The following is an 18,672-nucleotide window of genomic DNA, read 5'->3' as shown; positions in this document are numbered from 1 at the left end:
TGTGGCAGATGAAACAGGATGAGATTTATTGTGAAATATGTCAACAAAGTGATTCCAAAAATAATTTACAAATCTTTTCCATTTTTTTTTCTGATCAGCAAAATGAATATAACGTTTACAAAAATTCAAAGTAGCATTTCCCAAAACACATTAAATTCCTAGAACACAGTTGTAATTTGTTTTCGGGGATGGAGAAATTGTTCCCCTAAAATGCACGCTGGACATTTTCCATCTACATATGTTAAACTTCTAACAACGTCAGCACTGTGAGTTTCCTTGTCTACACCGCTGAAGAACTGGTACCAGTAATGTGCGCTACTATCACTAGAGCAAATTCAGTGATGTTTCTTCTGGTGATTCCTGTGATGTGGCTCAGTTCACCAACCACCTGTGGCATAAGCACAGAAAGAGCAATCACTCAGTTTGCTTTGCGTTGACAGAAAGCATCATGGAAAGAATAACACGGGGAAGCATGAGGCTATTTTAATAATACGACAGATAGAAAATGTGTTTTTCACCTGTTTCCATCTTTTGAAACAGAGGATGTATGTTGCCACTGCAATGACACAAACTCCACGAAGCATGCGATCCTCAGTCACTGTCACAAAATTTTCCCTGGTGTTAAAAAATGATTTACATTAAGATCACATAGCAAGAGAGGGACATCTTATAAAACAAACACACAGACGCTTTTCCCACTAATGGTCTTTCCTTTATGTATTTGTAGCTTTATGGATGTGTAGCTACAGATAGAAGCGGCAGCATTTATAGACACAAATAGGAAACTGCTGTGTTTTTATGTTTGGCTCCATCGTTACACATCTGAATCCAACTGGGTTTGCTGCAAGTGCTAACAGCTGACATTCTTCTGTTCAACAACAAAATGGTGGATCTACTGTGTCTATGACCAGATGCTGTGCAGGGTACCACCATCTACTGGCCAGTAGAGCATTTAGTGTCCGAGCCACTGGATAGATGTTGCAGACCCAGCAGCTATATATATATATATATATATTTCTAAATGTTATTGGCGCAGCAGAGACCTACATCAATTAGAGAATATTGTTACATAAACTACCTGTTGGAAATCATCAGTGGCTAGACAAATGTAATACCTCTGTTCCCTGGACGGGCTGAGACACTGACAGACGCTTCTTAGCAGGGAGTCATAGATTGCAGTCTGCTCCAGGGTGACGAACTGGAGGACATAATGGCAGAGGCGATAAAGGTGCTCTACGGGCACGGACGGCTCATTGTGCCCTACAAAAGTGAACCGATCAAATTCAAAATATACATTACATGTATTTTAATTCACATACCTCTTACAGTGGCAGTCAGAGATTTACACAGTTACTTGTAAAACATAATCACCATTTTGGGAATTTTACAGATGTATCTCTTTTCTAATTTGGAAGAAGTAAAAAAAACACACAGCTGCAAGGATTTGTTTTTTAAAGGCCAGAGGTTGTTCTGCATTTTCTACGAAATGCAAATAGTCACATTTCTATGCAGACTTAAATATCTATGTGCATCATAGCTAGTTTTGTATCCTTTAACAAGTTGTGCCTTAAGTTGTGACATAATTTGATCTCAATATTAGACCACTCATCTTGGAAGTTTTAGTAAGCGTATTTTAAGATAGTTGAAGTCAGGATCATTTGAGAAGCTTACTGTTAGCTTGACTTAGCTATTTAAAAACAAATTTTTATTCAAGGATAATGACACCCCTGATCTATTTGTTGATTTGAAATGAAGGTGCAGAAATGTAATGTAGTCCTCCTCCATTTTCTGCAATGCAGCAGTGTTGCTGGTAGCTACACAGGCCAACAGCAACATGCTCTCCTGTTGTTCAGATCAATCGCCAATGTTGTCAAAATAATCTTTTTTATACTGCCAAATGGACAATACTACCAACAATCAGCCACAAATACTTATGAGAATTGAGAACATAATCATCCTTGGATGCTAAAATGCTTTTTAACAACCTTCAGTTTAATTTAAAATAGATTCAAGTGAATATCTTTATATATTGCAGCCAGTACACATAACATAATTTATTGGATTAGAGAAACTCTAATATCAATTCAAACTTATCTACTGAATTTTTGTGTTTAAAAATCCACCCTAAAAACACATTTCAAGTGCACAAATTAAAAGATCAAAATTCACATGACTTTTATTCCTATAATGAGTGCATGCAAGCCTTTAACTGGAACAGTACATTTCTAATGTAAAGTAGTCATCATCAACGAAACACCTTACCAAGGACCTCCAGAATGACTTCCACGTACGTTAGAGAGTTAAGGACATTGAGTCTGTATTCAACGCCTTTAAAGACCATCAGCTCTGATTCCAGGAGGGTCTGTTTGGAAACACTGAGGCCGAGAGAATACAGGAACTGTACAGCAGTGGAGGTATCTATCATCTGCAATGAAGAAAAAGCCCTTGAAAGTTATTTTTTTACTCAAAGATACTGACAATTATCAGTCAACTGCACTAAAACACTTACATGACAATGCAAAAACAGTTTGTTTGCAAGTTGTACACAAGAGAAGAGGATCAGAGGGAATGTATCCTTGAGATTGTTAAAAATCAAATCCCCATATCTCTTTGACTCGTTAATGGCTACACTTTGAATTGGGATTTTGGCAAGTGTATCTGCAACATGCTTTACCATAAACCTAGAAGAGATTAAAAACACTGTTTGCATTAATAATGGATAACATGTGAAAAGGAAAACTAGAAGTGTGCCATCTTCTTACCTCTGAAGCAGTTCAATGGCATGGTATCCTACTGATGGATCAAGTTTCAGTTGCTGAGTGATCAAGAAGATGTATTCTAGGAAACAGGACGACTTTAGGACGGAAGTATATAAACTGAGAAAACTGAGGTGTTTTTTGTTTCAATAATTCTGTGTTACATTGACGAGTTAATTTTATGTAGAGCAAACATCTGTGTAGGAAAAGTATTATTGTGTTTTATAGAAATAATAACTCAACATTACAGGAACATGCAGAAAAATTCTCAAGATACATTCTTTTTCTAAAGTTTTATAGAAGTTAGGCTTTTATAGAAAAAACTGGTGAAGCTTCTGTCTGCTAATAGTACAGACTATTACTCTTATTTAAGGTAAAGAAAAAAAACTAAATCTAGAGAGCATATTTTCTTAACCTTAAATTATGCGCGACTATACATGGGGAACATTGCTTAAAAATAGTTTTACTGAAGAAAATTAACGGCTCTTAACGTATATCCAATAGAATGGTACATTCAGAGTTATACGAGTAAAAAGTGTTACATTTTTCTTACATTTTTTTTTCTTTTAGCAAAACTTAAGACATAAAATGTAAGAAAACCATTTCCGTCCTTTTGTTTTAGTCAACAACGATAAGTAAAAAAAAAAAAAGATGGTTTAATTTTATAAAACATTTTTTACTTACCAACGAGTCTTTTCTGTTTAAAGGTTCCGCTCCATTTCGGTAAGCCATCCAGATAGTCCTTGTTAATGTTGTTTAAATTAATGAGGAAATCATTGAGAACGTCGAAGGGAGTTTCGCCAAAATTTAGGCGTGCGACGACACGATGACAAAGGAACGTTTTTGCCATGCTGCTTTGACAAACCTAACGTTTAACGTGCGGTTCTCCTACTAAGTGTTACGTTACAAACTAAGTGTTACACTGCAAACTGAACTGACTCTGTTCCGAAATACAAATACTACCCCTCGCCTGAAAATTATGTCTACCACAAGATGGCAGTGTTAACAAAGCTCCTTTCTATGACCATTTTTAGTAGGAACCAACGTACCCGATTTTTACTCCGCACCGGACACGCCAACCCATCCGCCATATTGTGCAAGGCAAGAATGTCCGTAAATCCGACACAAGTAGACTAGTATTGGAAACCGCGGTGTCCACTTAATACAAACACAAAGGTTTGCATTCAATAAATGTTGATTAATTTTTCTCACATATGCTTGGTAGTCAGTTAAAATCTGTGAAGCTCATATGTGGAAATGTAAAGCACATGATTATAGCAAGTCCCATTTATTCTGAAAAGTCTCCGTGGGGGATTTATACAGTAAATTTCTAAAGTAAATCCGTAATCCACGGTGAACAACAATTACAACACAAACAGGCATATTTGGTTTCACTTAAACAAAAATAATGGCATTTAATTTGTCTAGAGCAGGGGTCAGCCAACTTTACAGTCAAAATACCTGGTTTGCTATGAGTCCAGCAAAACTGTATGTTGTTTATGTTATATAGAAAATGTGCTTCCTATAACGTGTTTCCATTTTATTTCTGTTTGTTTGTGTGTGTGTATATATATTTGTGGGAAATTAAAACTACAACTGGTACTTTTGTCATTAATTTTCATTCTATTCTAAGAAAAACCTAAAAACTGTTAAAACTGTTGTTTTTATGTTTAAATTTAAAATCAATAGCTGGTTCTTTTTCATTTTAGCCAAAGTTATTAAAAGTCACGTGGAAGGTCCAAAGAGCCACGGGACACTTTTGAAAAGTATTCGCTTAATAAAAATACACAGTGATATGATTAAGAAGTTAATCATATATCTGTCTTTAAATCTGTCCCTGCTGTTGCATTTGAAATGTGATTTGCCACCCACCAATGAAAAGGAAGAGGAAAAAAGATCTGACAATCATGTGCTGAGGCAGTATTCATTTACGTTACATCGTCAAGTTCCGTAGTAGCAGATGGTTTGAAGCTCGGTAGCGTCGTCTGGAACCACCCCCTGACGCTCCACTGACCGTAGACATGGCTGAAAAGAAACCTCCAAAGTCTGACTCTCCGTTCGCCACCAGAATAGACCCGGCCAAAGAGAATCTTTCCCGGGATCAGATGCATTTCATCAAGCAGGCGGAGCTGGAACAGTGGAAAAAGAAAACATCAAAACTCCGAACGCGGAACGTTGCGACGGGACTCGCAATAGGAGCGCTCGTGCTGGGTATCTGTATCCTTTACGACAACTGCAAGGTGAACTACGTAACGTTAGCTTAGCATGCTAATGTTACTTTTACTGTGTACAAAATACAAAGTAAATAAATAGCTCTAAAACTCACTGAATTTTAGTACTAATTAATACATTAACTATAGTCTTTAAATTTACTAGAGGAACTGTTCCATTTACTACGAAGATTTAATGATTTACTTGCATCTAACTTTGTAGTGTAGTATTATAACTCACTGTGCATTGAAATGTTTTCATTAGCATAATATAGACAAGTTAAAAATTCCTTAAATTAACATTTAGCAGACAATGTTAATTTCGCTTTATCAATCTTTCCTTTTATTGTGAAAGAAGAAAATCGCCCCCACATCCGCATGCTTCCAATAATTGCTCCTCAAGCAGAACTCTGCTTGAGGAGCAATTATTTCCTCTCAGAAGTTAGTTTAGTTTAAGGATAAATAGGGCTGAACAAAAAGAAAAAAACACAATCTTGAGATCTTTGTAAAAAAAAAAAAAGTGTCCTTTTCCTTCCACTTCAGTGTTTTTTGCATTAATCTATCATATAAAATCCCACTGAAACATATTGGAATTTAACGTTTGAACATAAAAAAAAATATGGAAAAGTTCAATAAATTCTTTTACATACCGCTGTATTTCAGAATGATGGTGAATGTCTAAGAACTTTTTCATTTTAAACATCTGTTTTTGCTTTTGTCCTCATATGTTATACTAAGTAGACCTTTTGATTCATTCGTCACATTTTTTCCCTTCTTCTTTCAAACATTTGCCTTGACCCATCGCTCTTAAATCAGATGGCTACACGTTTTATTCAGTCTCCCAGGAGCGGATCATGGATGAAATCGATGAGGAGGCCAAGCGTGCCAGACTGAAGGGACCGAAGACTGGAGCCAATTGAGGCAAACCAGGCTGCCAGCCTCTTTATGGACCGTGTTCTTTGTCCTACTCTTAATAAGGAGAGGACGGACAATGCCACTGAGTAATATTCCATACCTGGCTGTGTTTTGTTTTTTGTTTTTTTTATTTGAGACAGAGCAGGACTTTGCTTTGTTTTGATAATAGGGATTTAAGGGGTGGTTGTTTTACTTCAATCATTGATTTGTCTTGAGCTTCATTAGGCTTCAATCAGTGCAACAGGCTATAATCCACTGACCTCAACATGGCCTTTCAGTGCTCTGTGGAAGGCCTTGATGGCATTTCTGCCTAACTCTTCCATTTCTAATCATGCAATTGCACCATGTTTGCGAAACATAACAGAAGCTATGAACATTTTATACTACAGTGGCCGTGGATGGAAATAAATACTACTACACTGGTAAAAAAGACACACGAATCAGCTTGATAAAATGTGTTTGTACTATATAAATCTAATGTGTTGAATTCAAAACAATATATCTTTAAAAGTTGTTCGTGTTGTTGTATGTCGGAGTAAAAAAGACAAGAGCCGAAGTATTTACAATTACTTTTATTTTGTTCAAAATTTATGTATATATGCAATCTGATCTAGAATAAAAATATAAAGTAAGACATTGTAAGAGAAAGGCACAGATTGAGCTTGGCAGGACAGCAGCTTCAGTGAGCAATATGAGTATGTATTTACATTCAACATCTTTAATGCAGTTCATTAGTTTTGTCTGACAGAAAATCCTGTGTGCAAGGCAACAGCTAGAGATTCACAGCTTGGACTCTTGAACACAGTCTGAATCGAAGCAGGACAGATGGACAACTGAGTTTTTAAACCACAAACATGTTGTTGGACTGACTGAGAATGACATTTGAATCTGCTAAAGTGCACAAGGTGCTTGATCTATAAAATAATACACAAACAAGTGCCTCTCAAATTAGACTATAATCTAAAAGTTATTTAGCATTTCAGTTGAAAAGACAAATTCAGATTCATTGCACATAGTGTGGTATGGGTCATTTTTTTTCTTTTTCTTTGGAAGATTTTGCTATGCATTGCATAATGAAGAATAAGACGACAATTTGACCGTTGTCCTGCAGACAGTCGGAGATGCCCATTACAATGTAGGTAAGCCACAAATGATCAATAGCTAAAAAAAAAGCTGCTGGTCATACTGCTGTATCCAAACATATTTATGCAAAACAAAACATTTGTGGCAGGAACAAATGTGAAGCAATGGCGATTCAGTAATTCATGCAAATGGAGCCCAACAAAGCTTTGCACATATAAACCTTAGCAAGCTGAGATTTCAATTTTCACATTTTGAAGTCTTTCTTTTTTCAATGAAACTTTTTCAGAAAACCTGAATTTTGGGGTTTCGCTAGCTACATTCACTCTGTGTGTAATGAGTCTACCTTAAAGGAGCTAAGCCTTTTTGAACTGAATTATTAAAATAAATCGAGTTCAGTTACATTTTTAATTTACACTGATGCACCTGCATGTTTCTTTTTGCTCCAGAAGGATTCATGGTACCAGAAATATTTTAGTTTACTTTTATTTTAAATATTTAAATATTTTAGTTTACTTTTGAAACTGTAAACATGATCTATATTAAATGCACTCAGCTATATACAAATGTACAGTCAACAGGAAAGCCAGTAGTTTTGAAACAATTTAACCCAGCTAGAGAATCCCTAACATAATGTGCTTTCTGCATCAACTTTCTCACTTGACAGTACCTTAGTGAGAAAAATCTTGCAAAACGGAAACATTAAAATGTCACATTTTTGTCCCATCTTATCCCACCAGAATGCAGACATTGAATTAGTTGTCTTAACGGTACCAATTTGAATAAATCAGAATATGATACAGGTAGATTCTTCGTATTAGTTCAAGGAAGCAAGGAAGGAAGTAACTGCCGCTTTTCTGAATGAGAATATATTCACTGTTCATTCAGCAGAGGATGCGAGTTCATTACAAAGTACAGCAAGTGTGTCAGCCTCACAGTGGCTCCTGTTACTGTTATTATGAACAGCATCAAGTCAGACAAGCAGGAAAACATCAATTTTATTCTAGGTCAGCTTCATGGTAGACGCCACGCCTTCTGCAGCACACGGCACCATCGCTTGACTGCGTCGTTGCATTATCAGGGAGAATAATCAGCAGAGAACTATGGCAGATTTACGTTTGTACCGTCGGAGTGAACGCGAACCAGACTGGTCAACACTCTTGAGAGCTGGATTGTCCCGTATCGGCTCCAGCCTCGTCAGTAACGGCTTCTGTACAAGTGAGGTAAATGAGCAGCCGGCTGAGCCACATGATCACTGACAGAGAGGCGCAGATAGTTTGGATGGTGCACCAGTGAAAGGATTGAAGGATTTTGACCTCTTGCGGTCACACTTCAGATGAGGTAGTCCGGATATTTAGAGTTCTTGGCCCAGGTTCTTACTGGAAACAGGAAATGAAAACAAAACGGTGACGAGGGCAGCGAGGACTCGGGTGAAGTTTAGTTGACGCTCATCTCACTTACCATTCTACTGATGTCGGTGGCAAAAGTGACGCCTTTACCGGGTTTGTCCTGCGAGCCGCTGCTGCTGCCTCCGAGAGAGTTTCTCCTGATGATGCCTGGTTAGAAAGTGGTTCTCAATAAATACACATAGAGAATAAGTTGTCATATATACAGCATAAGGAAAACAAAAGTCATTTCTTACCTTGGAGAGGCAGGATGTCCACACGCTGCAGGCTGTTCCTGCGCGATGAGGGAAAGCCATTCCCTTTGGAAAGGCGGCGCTGGCGGCTGCACAGCATGGCTGCAGGAGAGACGATGCCCGGCGGAGGAACCTTCCCCATCCTCGCATACAGTTCCTCGATCTCTCTCTTCTGTTCGGCCTCCAAAGCTTGAACCTCTGATAGGTGTCTGTAAATGACAAAAAGAAAAATGTACAATGTGAATAAATTGCCTTGCCTTAAGCTGAATGAACGATTTTTCTCATGCCATGTAACCCATCTCTACGCTGAACGCAGCCAAAGTTGAGCAAAAAAAAAGAAGCTTATCCTCAGAAAGTACATCTAAAAAGAGCAAGTTAGTGTTTAAGTGTCTCTGGAAAAAGTCCCTTGAAGAGACCAAAAAAAAAAAACATTTTATTTCTAAGCATAAAAGTTCATATTTTTTTCTTAAGATTGTTTAACTACTATGTCGTTTGAGTTGCATTTTCAGTGTCTGTTCAGAGACGAAACATCACTTGCTTTTCTCTGAGTTCCTGAAGTTCCTCCATCATCTCCTCGTCCTCGCTGTCCGAGTCGTCGCTGCTCAGATAGGGGGCGCTGCGGTTATAAGTCGTCAACCACAGGTTGTGAAGGGCGTTGCTGTACTGGGGACTCCCCGCTGCTCCGTCCCACAGCCTCCCCTCCATCTCGGCGGCCGTCACAGAGAGGCCGCTGTCCGCAGAGGTCCCCATCAGACTGAGACTGCAAGTCCTCCTCCGACCCCTCTTCCTCACCCTCGATCGCTCCCCTAAGATCCCGCCGTCTTCCTCCTCATCTTCTTCATCGTCTCCGTTATGATGCTGATGTTGCGGCTGGCTCACGGCCCATCCCGCCGGTCTGTCCACCTTCTGGGGGACCCCCGTGGGGCCTCTGTGGGGATGAGGCTGAGGAGGGGACATGGTGAGGGAGGTGTTGAGACTGGTTTCAGAACCCCCCACCTCCTCTGTGCTGCTCTCTGACTGGGTGTTGTTGTTGTTGTTTTTGGCTGGCTGTGGTGCAGCGGCCACTGGGACAGGGGGGTCCAAAATGTCAACACTGGGCGTCACCTGGAATCTTCCAACCGTCACAGGTGCTGACTTCACTTCTGTGATGGTAAAAGACAAAAAAAAGGAGGTATGTTTCCAAATGATAATGTGCTCTACACAGAATTTAGCTTCTGCAAAGTTAGTTGAATCACACTTACTAAGAATCTGTGAGCATTTAAATACTAAAAATATCATTGGAAAATATTATTAACATGTTGTGCACAAATCACAAAACAAGACAATGCTGAAGTCGATTATTAATTCAAATATTTGTAAAAGGCCTATCTCAGTGACCTCACGGCATCTGAACCAAGTTAGATCAGCTCCATTATGAAATTTGTAACAGACTTCTCAAATCTACACCAGATTATTTTTCACTAAGCTACTTTTGAGAAGGAGAATGAGTAGAAAAATTGAAGTCGCCACATGTGCAAAGCGGGCAGCCATGAAGTTGATTCAACTAAATACTGACTCAGAGATGATTCCAAGTTAGAGCAGTTTTTCCTCTCCCCAGGTAGAGCCGCTCGTTCCGTTATCTAATGTAGAGGGTTTTTTTTTTCCTTATAGAAAGTACTTCTGACTTAGCGATTCAGTGTTTAGTTGTTTATGTTGATGAAACCATCAGTTTTTTCTTCACTAAAAAAAAAGTGTCCCTGATGCCGTGCTTCAATTCAACAACTCAATCTGACGGTGCTTTGGTAGTGAATAAATAAACTGAATTTGAATGTAATGAATCTGACTATCATTAGATTGCATTAGAATGAATAGGAGTTGAGCGAATTGAACTTGCACTAAACAATGAAGTTCTACAAAAATGGTGGCGATGTAAACAAAAAGATTCTGAAAGATCTGCACAATGAGCCACAAAAAGCCTCACTGTGATGAGAGTTTGTTGGATAAATATCCACTCGTTTCTAAACTTAAGTGCTTTAACAGCAGGCAGCTAGACTTGTGATTGCCTTTTTAATGCTTTCTTTTACTTCTCACGTCTTCAAAGTAACTTGATTAAAGTTTAAGGCTAACAGGATTAATGGAACAGCCACGCATTTAAAGTCTTGAAGCGTCATTTACAAGGCCAGAATTACCTGTTATCTCTGCACAAACTACTTCACACTGCATAGAAAACATGAACATCCTTAAACTGCATAAATAGCATGGACAAGGTATATAAACGTGTAATTAAATGGGACTGATTTGATGATTTTTAAGATTCAATCAAAAAAAAAAAAAGCGATCAGCATAATCAGTTCACACTTTTCTTTCAAATTATTCATTCCAAAAATAATTACTTGGTTAAAGACAACTAACTGGGTCAAGGATGGACTGACAATCTGACCAGCATCTGCTGCGTTCCTTGTTGTTCAAGGAAGGAAGGAACAGCAAGGAACACGATCTAAGAACAGCCGGATTTAAATTGAGCACAGATGGACTTTGTTTTCTGACTCAATGGCTTTTGAAAGCAACGACATCAATCCTAATAAAATACATTGTAGTTTGTGGCTGTAATGTGACATAATGTGAGAAAGATTAAGGGCTGCGATTAATCTTTAAGCCAAAATATCAGTATGAAACAGCCAACATAAAAACCTGACCGGGTGATGTTTATCAAAAGCTAAAAATCAATTTAACACTTCTTTCTTTCTCTCTCTCTTTTGCAGTAAGTTGTCACCCATTAAAACAATTTGTGCTCACATCTGCACACCATTAGAGACTTTGAAGTTCTGCAGTGCTGCAGTTTGCCCACTGTGGGTCCTTCTTACAGTAAACACACAAAGTGCCTGTATTTGTAGCCTGTAAAACAGAGGGGCTCTGTTGACTGTGGGATTCTGGGGAGGGTATAAATACTGACAGGTGTAGACGTGGGAGGAGAGGCCCGAACGAGCTAAGCTGTTGACTGATTGGTCACCGCCAGTGGGTAGGGCAGCCATTACACCTACGTCTGAGTTCACATCGAATGGAACATTGCATCCAGACTCCCAGTTACGCAACAGCCCCTAATAACGTCCACAGAGAGACACAAAAGGGACTGAAAAGAACAGGAGAGTGTCTATTAAAGACATGTCAGTCTTTTTATTATTATTTTTTTAACCAACTCCATGATGTGTTAAATAAAAATGCAAGAAAGCTTGTAAATGTCTCAAGTTGGATTTTGGCATTTATTTGTTTGGTTTATTTGAGGCATAAAGATAGTACACGGACTTCATGTTCCAGGTCTCCGAGCCTTTAGTGAAAAAAAAAAAAAAAAAAAAAAAACTATTTCAGGTGTTTATGATGCAGAGATCTGTTTTAGCAACACGGGAGCATACACAGAAACTCTTACCACATTCAGTGGAAGACGTTTTCAGTTCTGGGTTGCTGGTCCTGGCTGCAGATCCAACAGGGTGCAGCTGATTGCTGAAGGAGGAGACCTGATGAAGCATAAACACAGCCGACTGAAACAAATTGCAACAACAAACCAAATTGGGGGAAAAAAAAAACAATCAAAGTAAAATATTTAATTTCTTTGCTGAACATGTTAAAATTAAAATTTTGGAAAATATAAAGTACCTCTCCCAAACTTGGTACCTGGTGTCAATTCAGTTCGAGTATCATCAGAAAAATGTTCATTATTTTGGTGAGAGCTAGACTGACAGGAGATCCTGTGGTAGCTCCCAGATTCTTTCCTCCCCAAACTTCAAAATATTGAAAAGAGTCTCCCTAATCCTATATGTTTCTAAAATAAAAGAAATTCATTGAAACTCACAGTGTTCTCTGGGCTCACTGGTGGTGATGGGGAAGCCTCCGACGAAGACTTTGACATGGATACTTCTGTTCCAGTTTGAAGCTGGGGTGAAATCTGCGCCAAGTATGGTGCCATATTACTATCCTCCTTGTGTGGAACGGGTGAACTGGTTGGTCGGACCTGCTGCTGGGGCTCCAGGGTGGCCAGCGGAGGAGTGGACGGCATGGAAGGTGGAGACACGGGATGCTGCCACTGTGGATGATTGTTCTGGTAAAACCCGAGTCCGTCCATCTGAGGCGCCTGCTCCGGACTGTGATAGACGTTCTGAGATGGGACGCCCGCTGGCGGTGGAGTCTGGTAATGGTGCGGGTAGACGGATGGGTAGCCTGACGGAGGAGCGATGGGACTTTGCAGGTGGGGGTGGAAGCCCGGATACGAGGGCATCACCTGGGTGGGCAGGTTTGGAGGGGGGATGTATGACTGAGCCATACTCATGGCCATGGAGATGACGTTAGCTAAAGAGAATAACGGCTGAGAGTGGGCGGGCCACATGTTGGGAGGCTGCGGTGCAGGTGGGGACATGGTAACACTTTCCACTGTGGGACTCGGGGTCTCATTCACTGGACTGGGTGAGCTGGGTGTTGGCGAGGGAACAGAGGGAAAGGTAGGGTTACTGGCTACCCGAGTAAGGGGAGGATGCAGCCCCGCTGGCTTCGGAGAACCTGGAGATCCTGGATATGGGAAGGGAAAATGAGTTTGGCCCATGTAGGGTAAATGGTAGTGCTGCTGGTGGGACAGGAGAGATGAAGGTCTTTGGTGCTGATGATAATGAAGAGGGGATCCTAAAGGAGGAAACAACAGTTATAAACGTAGCCATGTAAACTCATCTTAGGTTTAAGACTAGTCTTTAATATTTACAGATTTCCAAGTAGTATGCAGAAGGACCCGGTTAACCCAGTATTAGAGCAAGGGAAGCTGGACGATGTAATTAGCAAGTGAAATGGTTACAGTTCAATTACAATGCTGTTGCATGCAGACCATGTAATAATTATACTATGCTGAGTGAATGTACATTTTTTATTTTACAAAAAAAAATTTTAGCATTGAATGAATCCCAATCAATTTTGGAGAATTTAACATAAGAACAATGGAAAAAAAAAAAAAAAAAACAGAACCTGGGAAGTAGTAGAGCTACAGAGGCCCTGGGTTTAACCAGCTTATTGAAGGCATACGGTGCTATTTTTCCACACTAGATTACTATGCTTTATCATCGACTCTGGGTATTTGTACCTCGGTTGTTTTAATGTTGAAGGTTGTTTGCTACAGTTTATATTTAGAGTAACTGTGTAGGAAAATCCCTTCATTTTCTAGAGCTTGAAAACTATTTAATCTAATCAAGTTTATGCTGGATTTTCTTAGAAAATTAGATTATCCTTTGTTGTCAAAAGTTAAGAGAAGCTATTCCTATAATGTGTTCCTTGAAGACTATTCTCCTCCATTAGTGTCATTCGGCGTCACTCTGTGCTCTTTAACAACAGCTCCACGTTCCATTACATATTCTCATCTGTTCCCTGTAACAATAATCAGTAGGCTCCCTGTGTTTTTCAGTCATCGTCAAATATAGTGTTGTTTCCACTGTTGGTATGAATTCGTTGAAAAAAAAAAAAAAAAAAGTAGGATTAATATGTTTAAGTTGTGCATCAAAGTGGTTTGAAGAGTCGTGGTGGAGCACTTTATTAGTAAAGAACAGTTCTTTCGTGTTATGGCGCATAAATCTTTCGTGTATTAAAGTGAGGGTTTCCATGCTGAACAAAGACGTTTTGTTTAAAGATCCATCTGAATGTAATTGCATTTGTAAGCCAGAACATTTGCACACAAGACTTGCGTGGCTACGCGAGGATTTTGTATCACCAGAGCAAGTGAAGCTTTCACGTTTCAGCAGTTTAAATGGAAAACGTGCGTGTGTGTGAGTGCATGTGTGTATGGGCATACACAACTTATTGGGTTTGATTAAAGAAGTCAGGATCTCTAAATCATTCCCTGAGGAATGGTTTAGGATGTCTCAACAATGGGAGCACAGTTATAAACCACAGCTCCACTCGGCGATGATGCAAACCAGCCTCTACTTTTTCCATGCTGACGGAAACGCGAGTTAGGCAACACTGTAAATGGTGGCGGGCAGCCATGAAGCATTGCGAAAGCTGCCATGCAAGTGGACATCCAGCAGGAGAAGGACACAGGACAGGAAGAGATGAGGACGTTCTGATACTAGAGAGCCAAATGCAGCATGTGTGTTATTAGAACAACTTCAAATGTCTCTGCTGCTGCGAGTTTTACGAAGGACTTGGAGGCCCAAGAGAGAAAATTCTTGGAAATTCGGCCCGAGTTTGTGCTGGCAAAGAGATGTGGCTGACTATCACAACACAGCAGAGACCTCATGCTTTACAGCGACAGCATTCACAGCTCCCTGAAAGCCAGAAGGCTCCCTTCAGGTGAGGTAATTACCCAAGAGGCCCCGCTGCAAGGCGGACACAGACTGAGGCTTTGAGGTGCAGTGATGGCGGATGGCGCCATGTGGATTTCTGAACAATGCTAAGAAAGGGGTGGGAGGTGAGAGGTTGTAGGGGGTTTGGGGACGGGGGGTGTGCTTGTGAGTTGGGTGAACTGAGCTGTGACTTATTCGCTGCCAGAAGACCATTACGATTTTTCAGCAACAGTAAACAATGCTGGGTCTCTTCAGGTGGGAACCGGAGGGAGGACCGCGGGGCTGTTTACCTGGGGTGTTGTGGAAAGACTGTGAGCGTACAAGAGGTCGCCCAGGTGAAGTAATATCTGAACTCAGGACATCGCCATTAGGACAAGGGGGGGAGCCAGGCGCTCCTACACTGGGGTTAGCCATACTGTAGTCTACAACAAGACACACACACACATGCATGAGAAGACTTTGAGTCACACAAAACTACGGACACACACACATATACACAGGATGATCATGCACGGTACAAAAAAAAAAAAAAGATGCAGGAGGTTAATAGGACAGCATATTTAATGGGTCTCGGTGGTTTTAAGTCAGAATTTTAAGAGCAGAAGATGAGTTGTTAATTTCCTCTTTAGTGGTGCATTTAGTTATTAAAACACAGGAGACTTACCGGGGAGAGAGGAAGATGAGTGTGTTCGAGGCATAAAGTGACTGTGCAGATTAGGCTGTAAAAAAAAAAAAAAAAAAATCACAAACGATAAAAATCAGTCAGTCAGGAAGCATTTTATTGCAACACATTAACACTTCATTGTTGAGTAAGCATAAGGGGTAGAAGTAGAAAGTCGACCATCGTTCCTGGGTGCATTCAAAAAAATAGAATATCGATAAAAAAAGTGTTTAGAAACCAATTTCAAAAAAAGATCTTCATAGAGAGTGTTTTTATTACACAAAATGTCACAGATTTGTCCATCTGGGACTAAACGGACGCAGGAAATGGATGAGTGTTCAAGTTTTTATTTTTCTTTCCACAGCCAGCAATACAACACAAGCAGAAAACTTCAAATATCTCATTTCTATAAGATGATGCACCTCTATCTACGTTTAAGATGTTTTCCCCCCGTTTTCGGTGTCAATAAGAAGTTATCATATCGTCACGCTGACATTGACTTTAAACTGTTTAGGAAGGTTGTGGCAGCCAGACAAGCACAGCTTTCCAGGGATTTAAGATCTATTTAAAGCATATAATAATAGAATTTAAAAATAGTGACCTACCTAAGAATGAGCTAAGAATAAAACAGCCTACAGACAGGTGGTCCTGCAGACTGGCTTTCAGTTAATAGATTATTAAAGTATAATAATCTATACTTTATTTTTCCTCTAATGCATCACACATCTACAAGACTTTTCGCATTTATGTTTGGAGTAAAATATGGCACTAAAGGATCATATCTCTTCTGTGTCTCTTATCTAACAGGAAAGGAAAGATGTTTACTCCTCTTTATCCTTTTGCTTGAAGTTACCAGCATATTTTGTTTTTTTGTGCTCCACAAAGTGGAACAGAACCCAACAGAATGAGCACTTCTTTCCCTTAAATGGACAAAACCATATCTGATAAGGCATTAAGTCATAGCTTTGGGATGGCACTGCCCCAAAGAAGAGTTTCTTTTTTACAGTTTCACAGAAGCTTCATTCACCAGGGATTAATACGTCGGAACATAAATTATTTTACCCACTTCGAGTTGGCAGGTACATTGGAAAGCTTCTTAAGAGCTGGAAAGAGTCGGTGCTTGTGGGAGCAAAAAAAGCGTGAGATGGAAGTGGGTTTTTTTTTTTTCTTTTTGTCAACCAGAAATCACATGGTTTTACATCACCAGTGCTTTTAGTAACATAATGTTCCAAATGGAAGCTGCACCATCAACAGCTTCACTGACACTTAATCTTCCGTCTTAAAAACTGTTTAAATCCAGCACTGCCTTTAACTTTTTACTCATTGCATTTAACAGCTCTGCCCAACACAGACACAACGTGATGTAATTTACAAGAGTTAAAGGGTTAGTATGACTTTGTTTAGCAGTTTCTGGATAGATGGCTGCTAACCTGTGAAGAAGACAATGAGTTAGCCACACCACTGGAAGCCAGCTGGGCGAGGCGATGTCCGCTGTTGTGAACCGACGGGTCTTTGGACATCAGAGCCTCGGCCCGTTTGATGATGTCCCCCATTCGGTGGATAAAGCCCTCCTTCTCAGACGGAAGGATGAATTCACTTCGAATCTAGAAGGCAACGGGAAAAGTCACATTATTCAAAGTTATTGCTTCTTTACTAGCCGATTCTCACACCTTCTAGGTTTAAATATACAGTTTTAAAGTTATACAGCAAAGGTGCAAATAAATACTAAGAAATTGCCAGGTATTATTGGCATGTTCCCGTCTAACAGGAAAGCACAGACATCAGAAAAATGATCTGTCAGCATAGAACGCATCTGGAAAATGCAAAAAAGCAAACAAAATAACTTTATTTTTAATGATCTAAGCTCAAGGTGAAGACTTTGCCCATGCATGTGCATTGGTGCTTGGGTAACTTGCAACAGATGCTGTACATCATAAATGGTCTCCACTTGTATAGCACCTTTCTAATAAGCTGGATTTGCAAAGTGTTTGAATTGTGTTTCTCGGTTACAAAATTACAGATAGGTGCCTCTGGAAGTATTTTGGGGGTTTACTTTCTTGTCCAAAGATGCAAAACATATGGAGGGGCAATGAACTAAGCCATTAGAGGGGAACTCGTTTTACAGCCAGAGGCAAGGCTCCTGCAAGCTCATATGAACAGGATCATTATGGGGTCTCAGTTTTACATCAAACAATCTTTTTTTACGCCAACTTTTCTGATTTGGCTTTTGGGTGGTGGAGAAACAAACCGGTTCTATTACAGAACAAGCTAAAAACTGGAAACTATTTGATAGAAAAGCCCTAACTGTGTAGTTTATCATCTGTTTTATTACTAAGCCAAAAGAGACAAGAGCGCTGCTATATATTTATATATATTTTTAGGTACCCTGAGTGTCACCTTTTCTTGTAGTGCGTTATGTGGTAGTACCATTCACCCAATAAATTTGCAGGAGAGCTCAATAATTAACGGATGAAAAAAAAAAGCTTGCATTATGATTATAAACATCTTGGCAGTATGAATCATGTACACACAGATACCGTAACAATATGTTTTGTAAAATATTGTGCATTTTTGATTCAGTTTATTTAGTTTTAGCTTTATTGTTCTAACCTGAGCATTTATTTATGTAACATTTGACAACAGAAGAGATGTTGTATTACGTACAATGAGGCATGCCTATTTAAGTAAAATTAAAGATTAACCATATGAATGTCTTTATTTACTTTGCTCGATTGCAAAGCTTGAAAATAGGCATCTACCAAAAAAATTGCCTAAGGCTTATTATCTTAACTTAGACGTCTAATGTAAAATCTAAGCTGTACCATTTTACGCTTTACTTAAAGCTGCTGTTTTAGTGTGTGATTTTATTATTATTATTATATTTTTTTTTTGACAGCATGGCACATTTCAGCTCATTTAGGGCTCAGTGCTGAGAACCACAGGGCTGTTTGTGATGCCAGGTTTCCCCTGCTGTGCCCAGACACAGTAAACAAAAGCCCACTGTATTTTAGAGTCAGGGAGGCGGCAAACTGAGTGAGCGAAGTGTGCTGCTGTAAAACGCCGGTCCATCGCGCCATGTTCACAGACAAATCTCCTGCATGTACACGGCCTCTTCACCTCC

At 39.6% G+C, this 18,672-nt stretch overlaps 3 protein-coding genes across 4 annotated transcripts in view; 1 reads left to right on the top strand and 2 right to left on the bottom strand.

Moving 5' to 3' along the window:
• Positions 1-2: 2 nt before the first annotated feature.
• On the bottom strand, positions 3-4,200 carry cntd1 (cyclin N-terminal domain containing 1). Its single transcript, XM_014989918.2, has 7 exons — positions 3,441-4,200; positions 2,763-2,838; positions 2,510-2,681; positions 2,263-2,425; positions 1,116-1,260; positions 519-615; positions 3-388 (listed from the first exon to the last, which is right to left on the bottom strand). The coding sequence occupies exons 1-7, from the start codon at positions 3,604-3,606 to the stop codon at positions 281-283; spliced, it is 927 nt and encodes a 308-aa protein (XP_014845404.2). The 5' UTR covers positions 3,607-4,200; the 3' UTR covers positions 3-280.
• Positions 4,201-4,739: 539 nt separating this feature from the next.
• On the top strand, positions 4,740-6,394 carry coa3a (cytochrome C oxidase assembly factor 3a). Its single transcript, XM_014989920.2, has 2 exons — positions 4,740-4,973; positions 5,783-6,394. The coding sequence occupies exons 1-2, from the start codon at positions 4,778-4,780 to the stop codon at positions 5,884-5,886; spliced, it is 300 nt and encodes a 99-aa protein (XP_014845406.1). The 5' UTR covers positions 4,740-4,777; the 3' UTR covers positions 5,887-6,394.
• A 44-nt stretch (positions 6,395-6,438) lies between these two features.
• The window catches only part of wnk4a (WNK lysine deficient protein kinase 4a), a 49,359-nt gene continuing 37,125 nt past the window's right edge, over positions 6,439-18,672 (bottom strand). The window contains exons 13-21 of one of the 2 annotated variants that reach the window (XM_014989916.2): positions 16,982-17,155; positions 15,555-15,609; positions 15,181-15,312; positions 12,427-13,247; positions 12,004-12,091; positions 9,139-9,742; positions 8,604-8,809; positions 8,423-8,517; positions 6,439-8,340 (exon numbers count right to left, since the gene is read on the bottom strand). In XM_014989916.2, coding sequence (XP_014845402.2) covers positions 8,338-8,340; positions 8,423-8,517; positions 8,604-8,809; positions 9,139-9,742; positions 12,004-12,091; positions 12,427-13,247; positions 15,181-15,312; positions 15,555-15,609; positions 16,982-17,155 — 2,178 coding nt within the window. In that variant the 3' untranslated portion in view covers positions 6,439-8,337. The remainder of the gene's footprint in view (positions 8,341-8,422; positions 8,518-8,603; positions 8,810-9,138; positions 9,743-12,003; positions 12,092-12,426; positions 13,248-15,180; positions 15,313-15,554; positions 15,610-16,981; positions 17,156-18,672) is intronic. The other variant, XM_014989917.2, reaches the window with a different exon arrangement.

This window comes from Poecilia mexicana, unplaced genomic scaffold, assembly GCF_051168715.1.
Source record: "Poecilia mexicana isolate PSO_F unplaced genomic scaffold, ASM5116871v1 scaffold_19, whole genome shotgun sequence".
Classification (NCBI taxonomy): Eukaryota; Metazoa; Chordata; class Actinopteri; order Cyprinodontiformes; family Poeciliidae; genus Poecilia; species Poecilia mexicana.
Note: the sequence above shows the minus strand (reverse complement) of the source record. Positions and strands in the feature narration are given on the sequence as shown.

What these genes read in the sequence shown, in the direction of transcription:
- coa3a (XM_014989920.2), top strand. Translation starts at nt 4,778, where the DNA reads ATGGCTGAAAAGAAACCTCCAAAGTCTGACTCTCCGTTCGCCACCAGA. An exon ending in AGCGCTCGTGCTGGGTATCT is followed by an intron (nt 4,974 to 5,782) that starts GTATCCTTTACG and finishes CTCTTAAATCAG; the next exon opens with ATGGCTACACGTTTTATTCA.
- cntd1 (XM_014989918.2), bottom strand. Translation starts at nt 3,606, where the DNA reads ATGGCAAAAACGTTCCTTTGTCATCGTGTCGTCGCACGCCTAAATTTT. An exon ending in AACTGTTTTTGCATTGTCAT is followed by an intron (nt 2,426 to 2,509) that starts GTAAGTGTTTTA and finishes TCTTCATTGCAG; the next exon opens with ATGATAGATACCTCCACTGC. An exon ending in AGCCCGTCCAGGGAACAGAG is followed by an intron (nt 616 to 1,115) that starts GTATTACATTTG and finishes TTTTAACACCAG; the next exon opens with GGAAAATTTTGTGACAGTGA.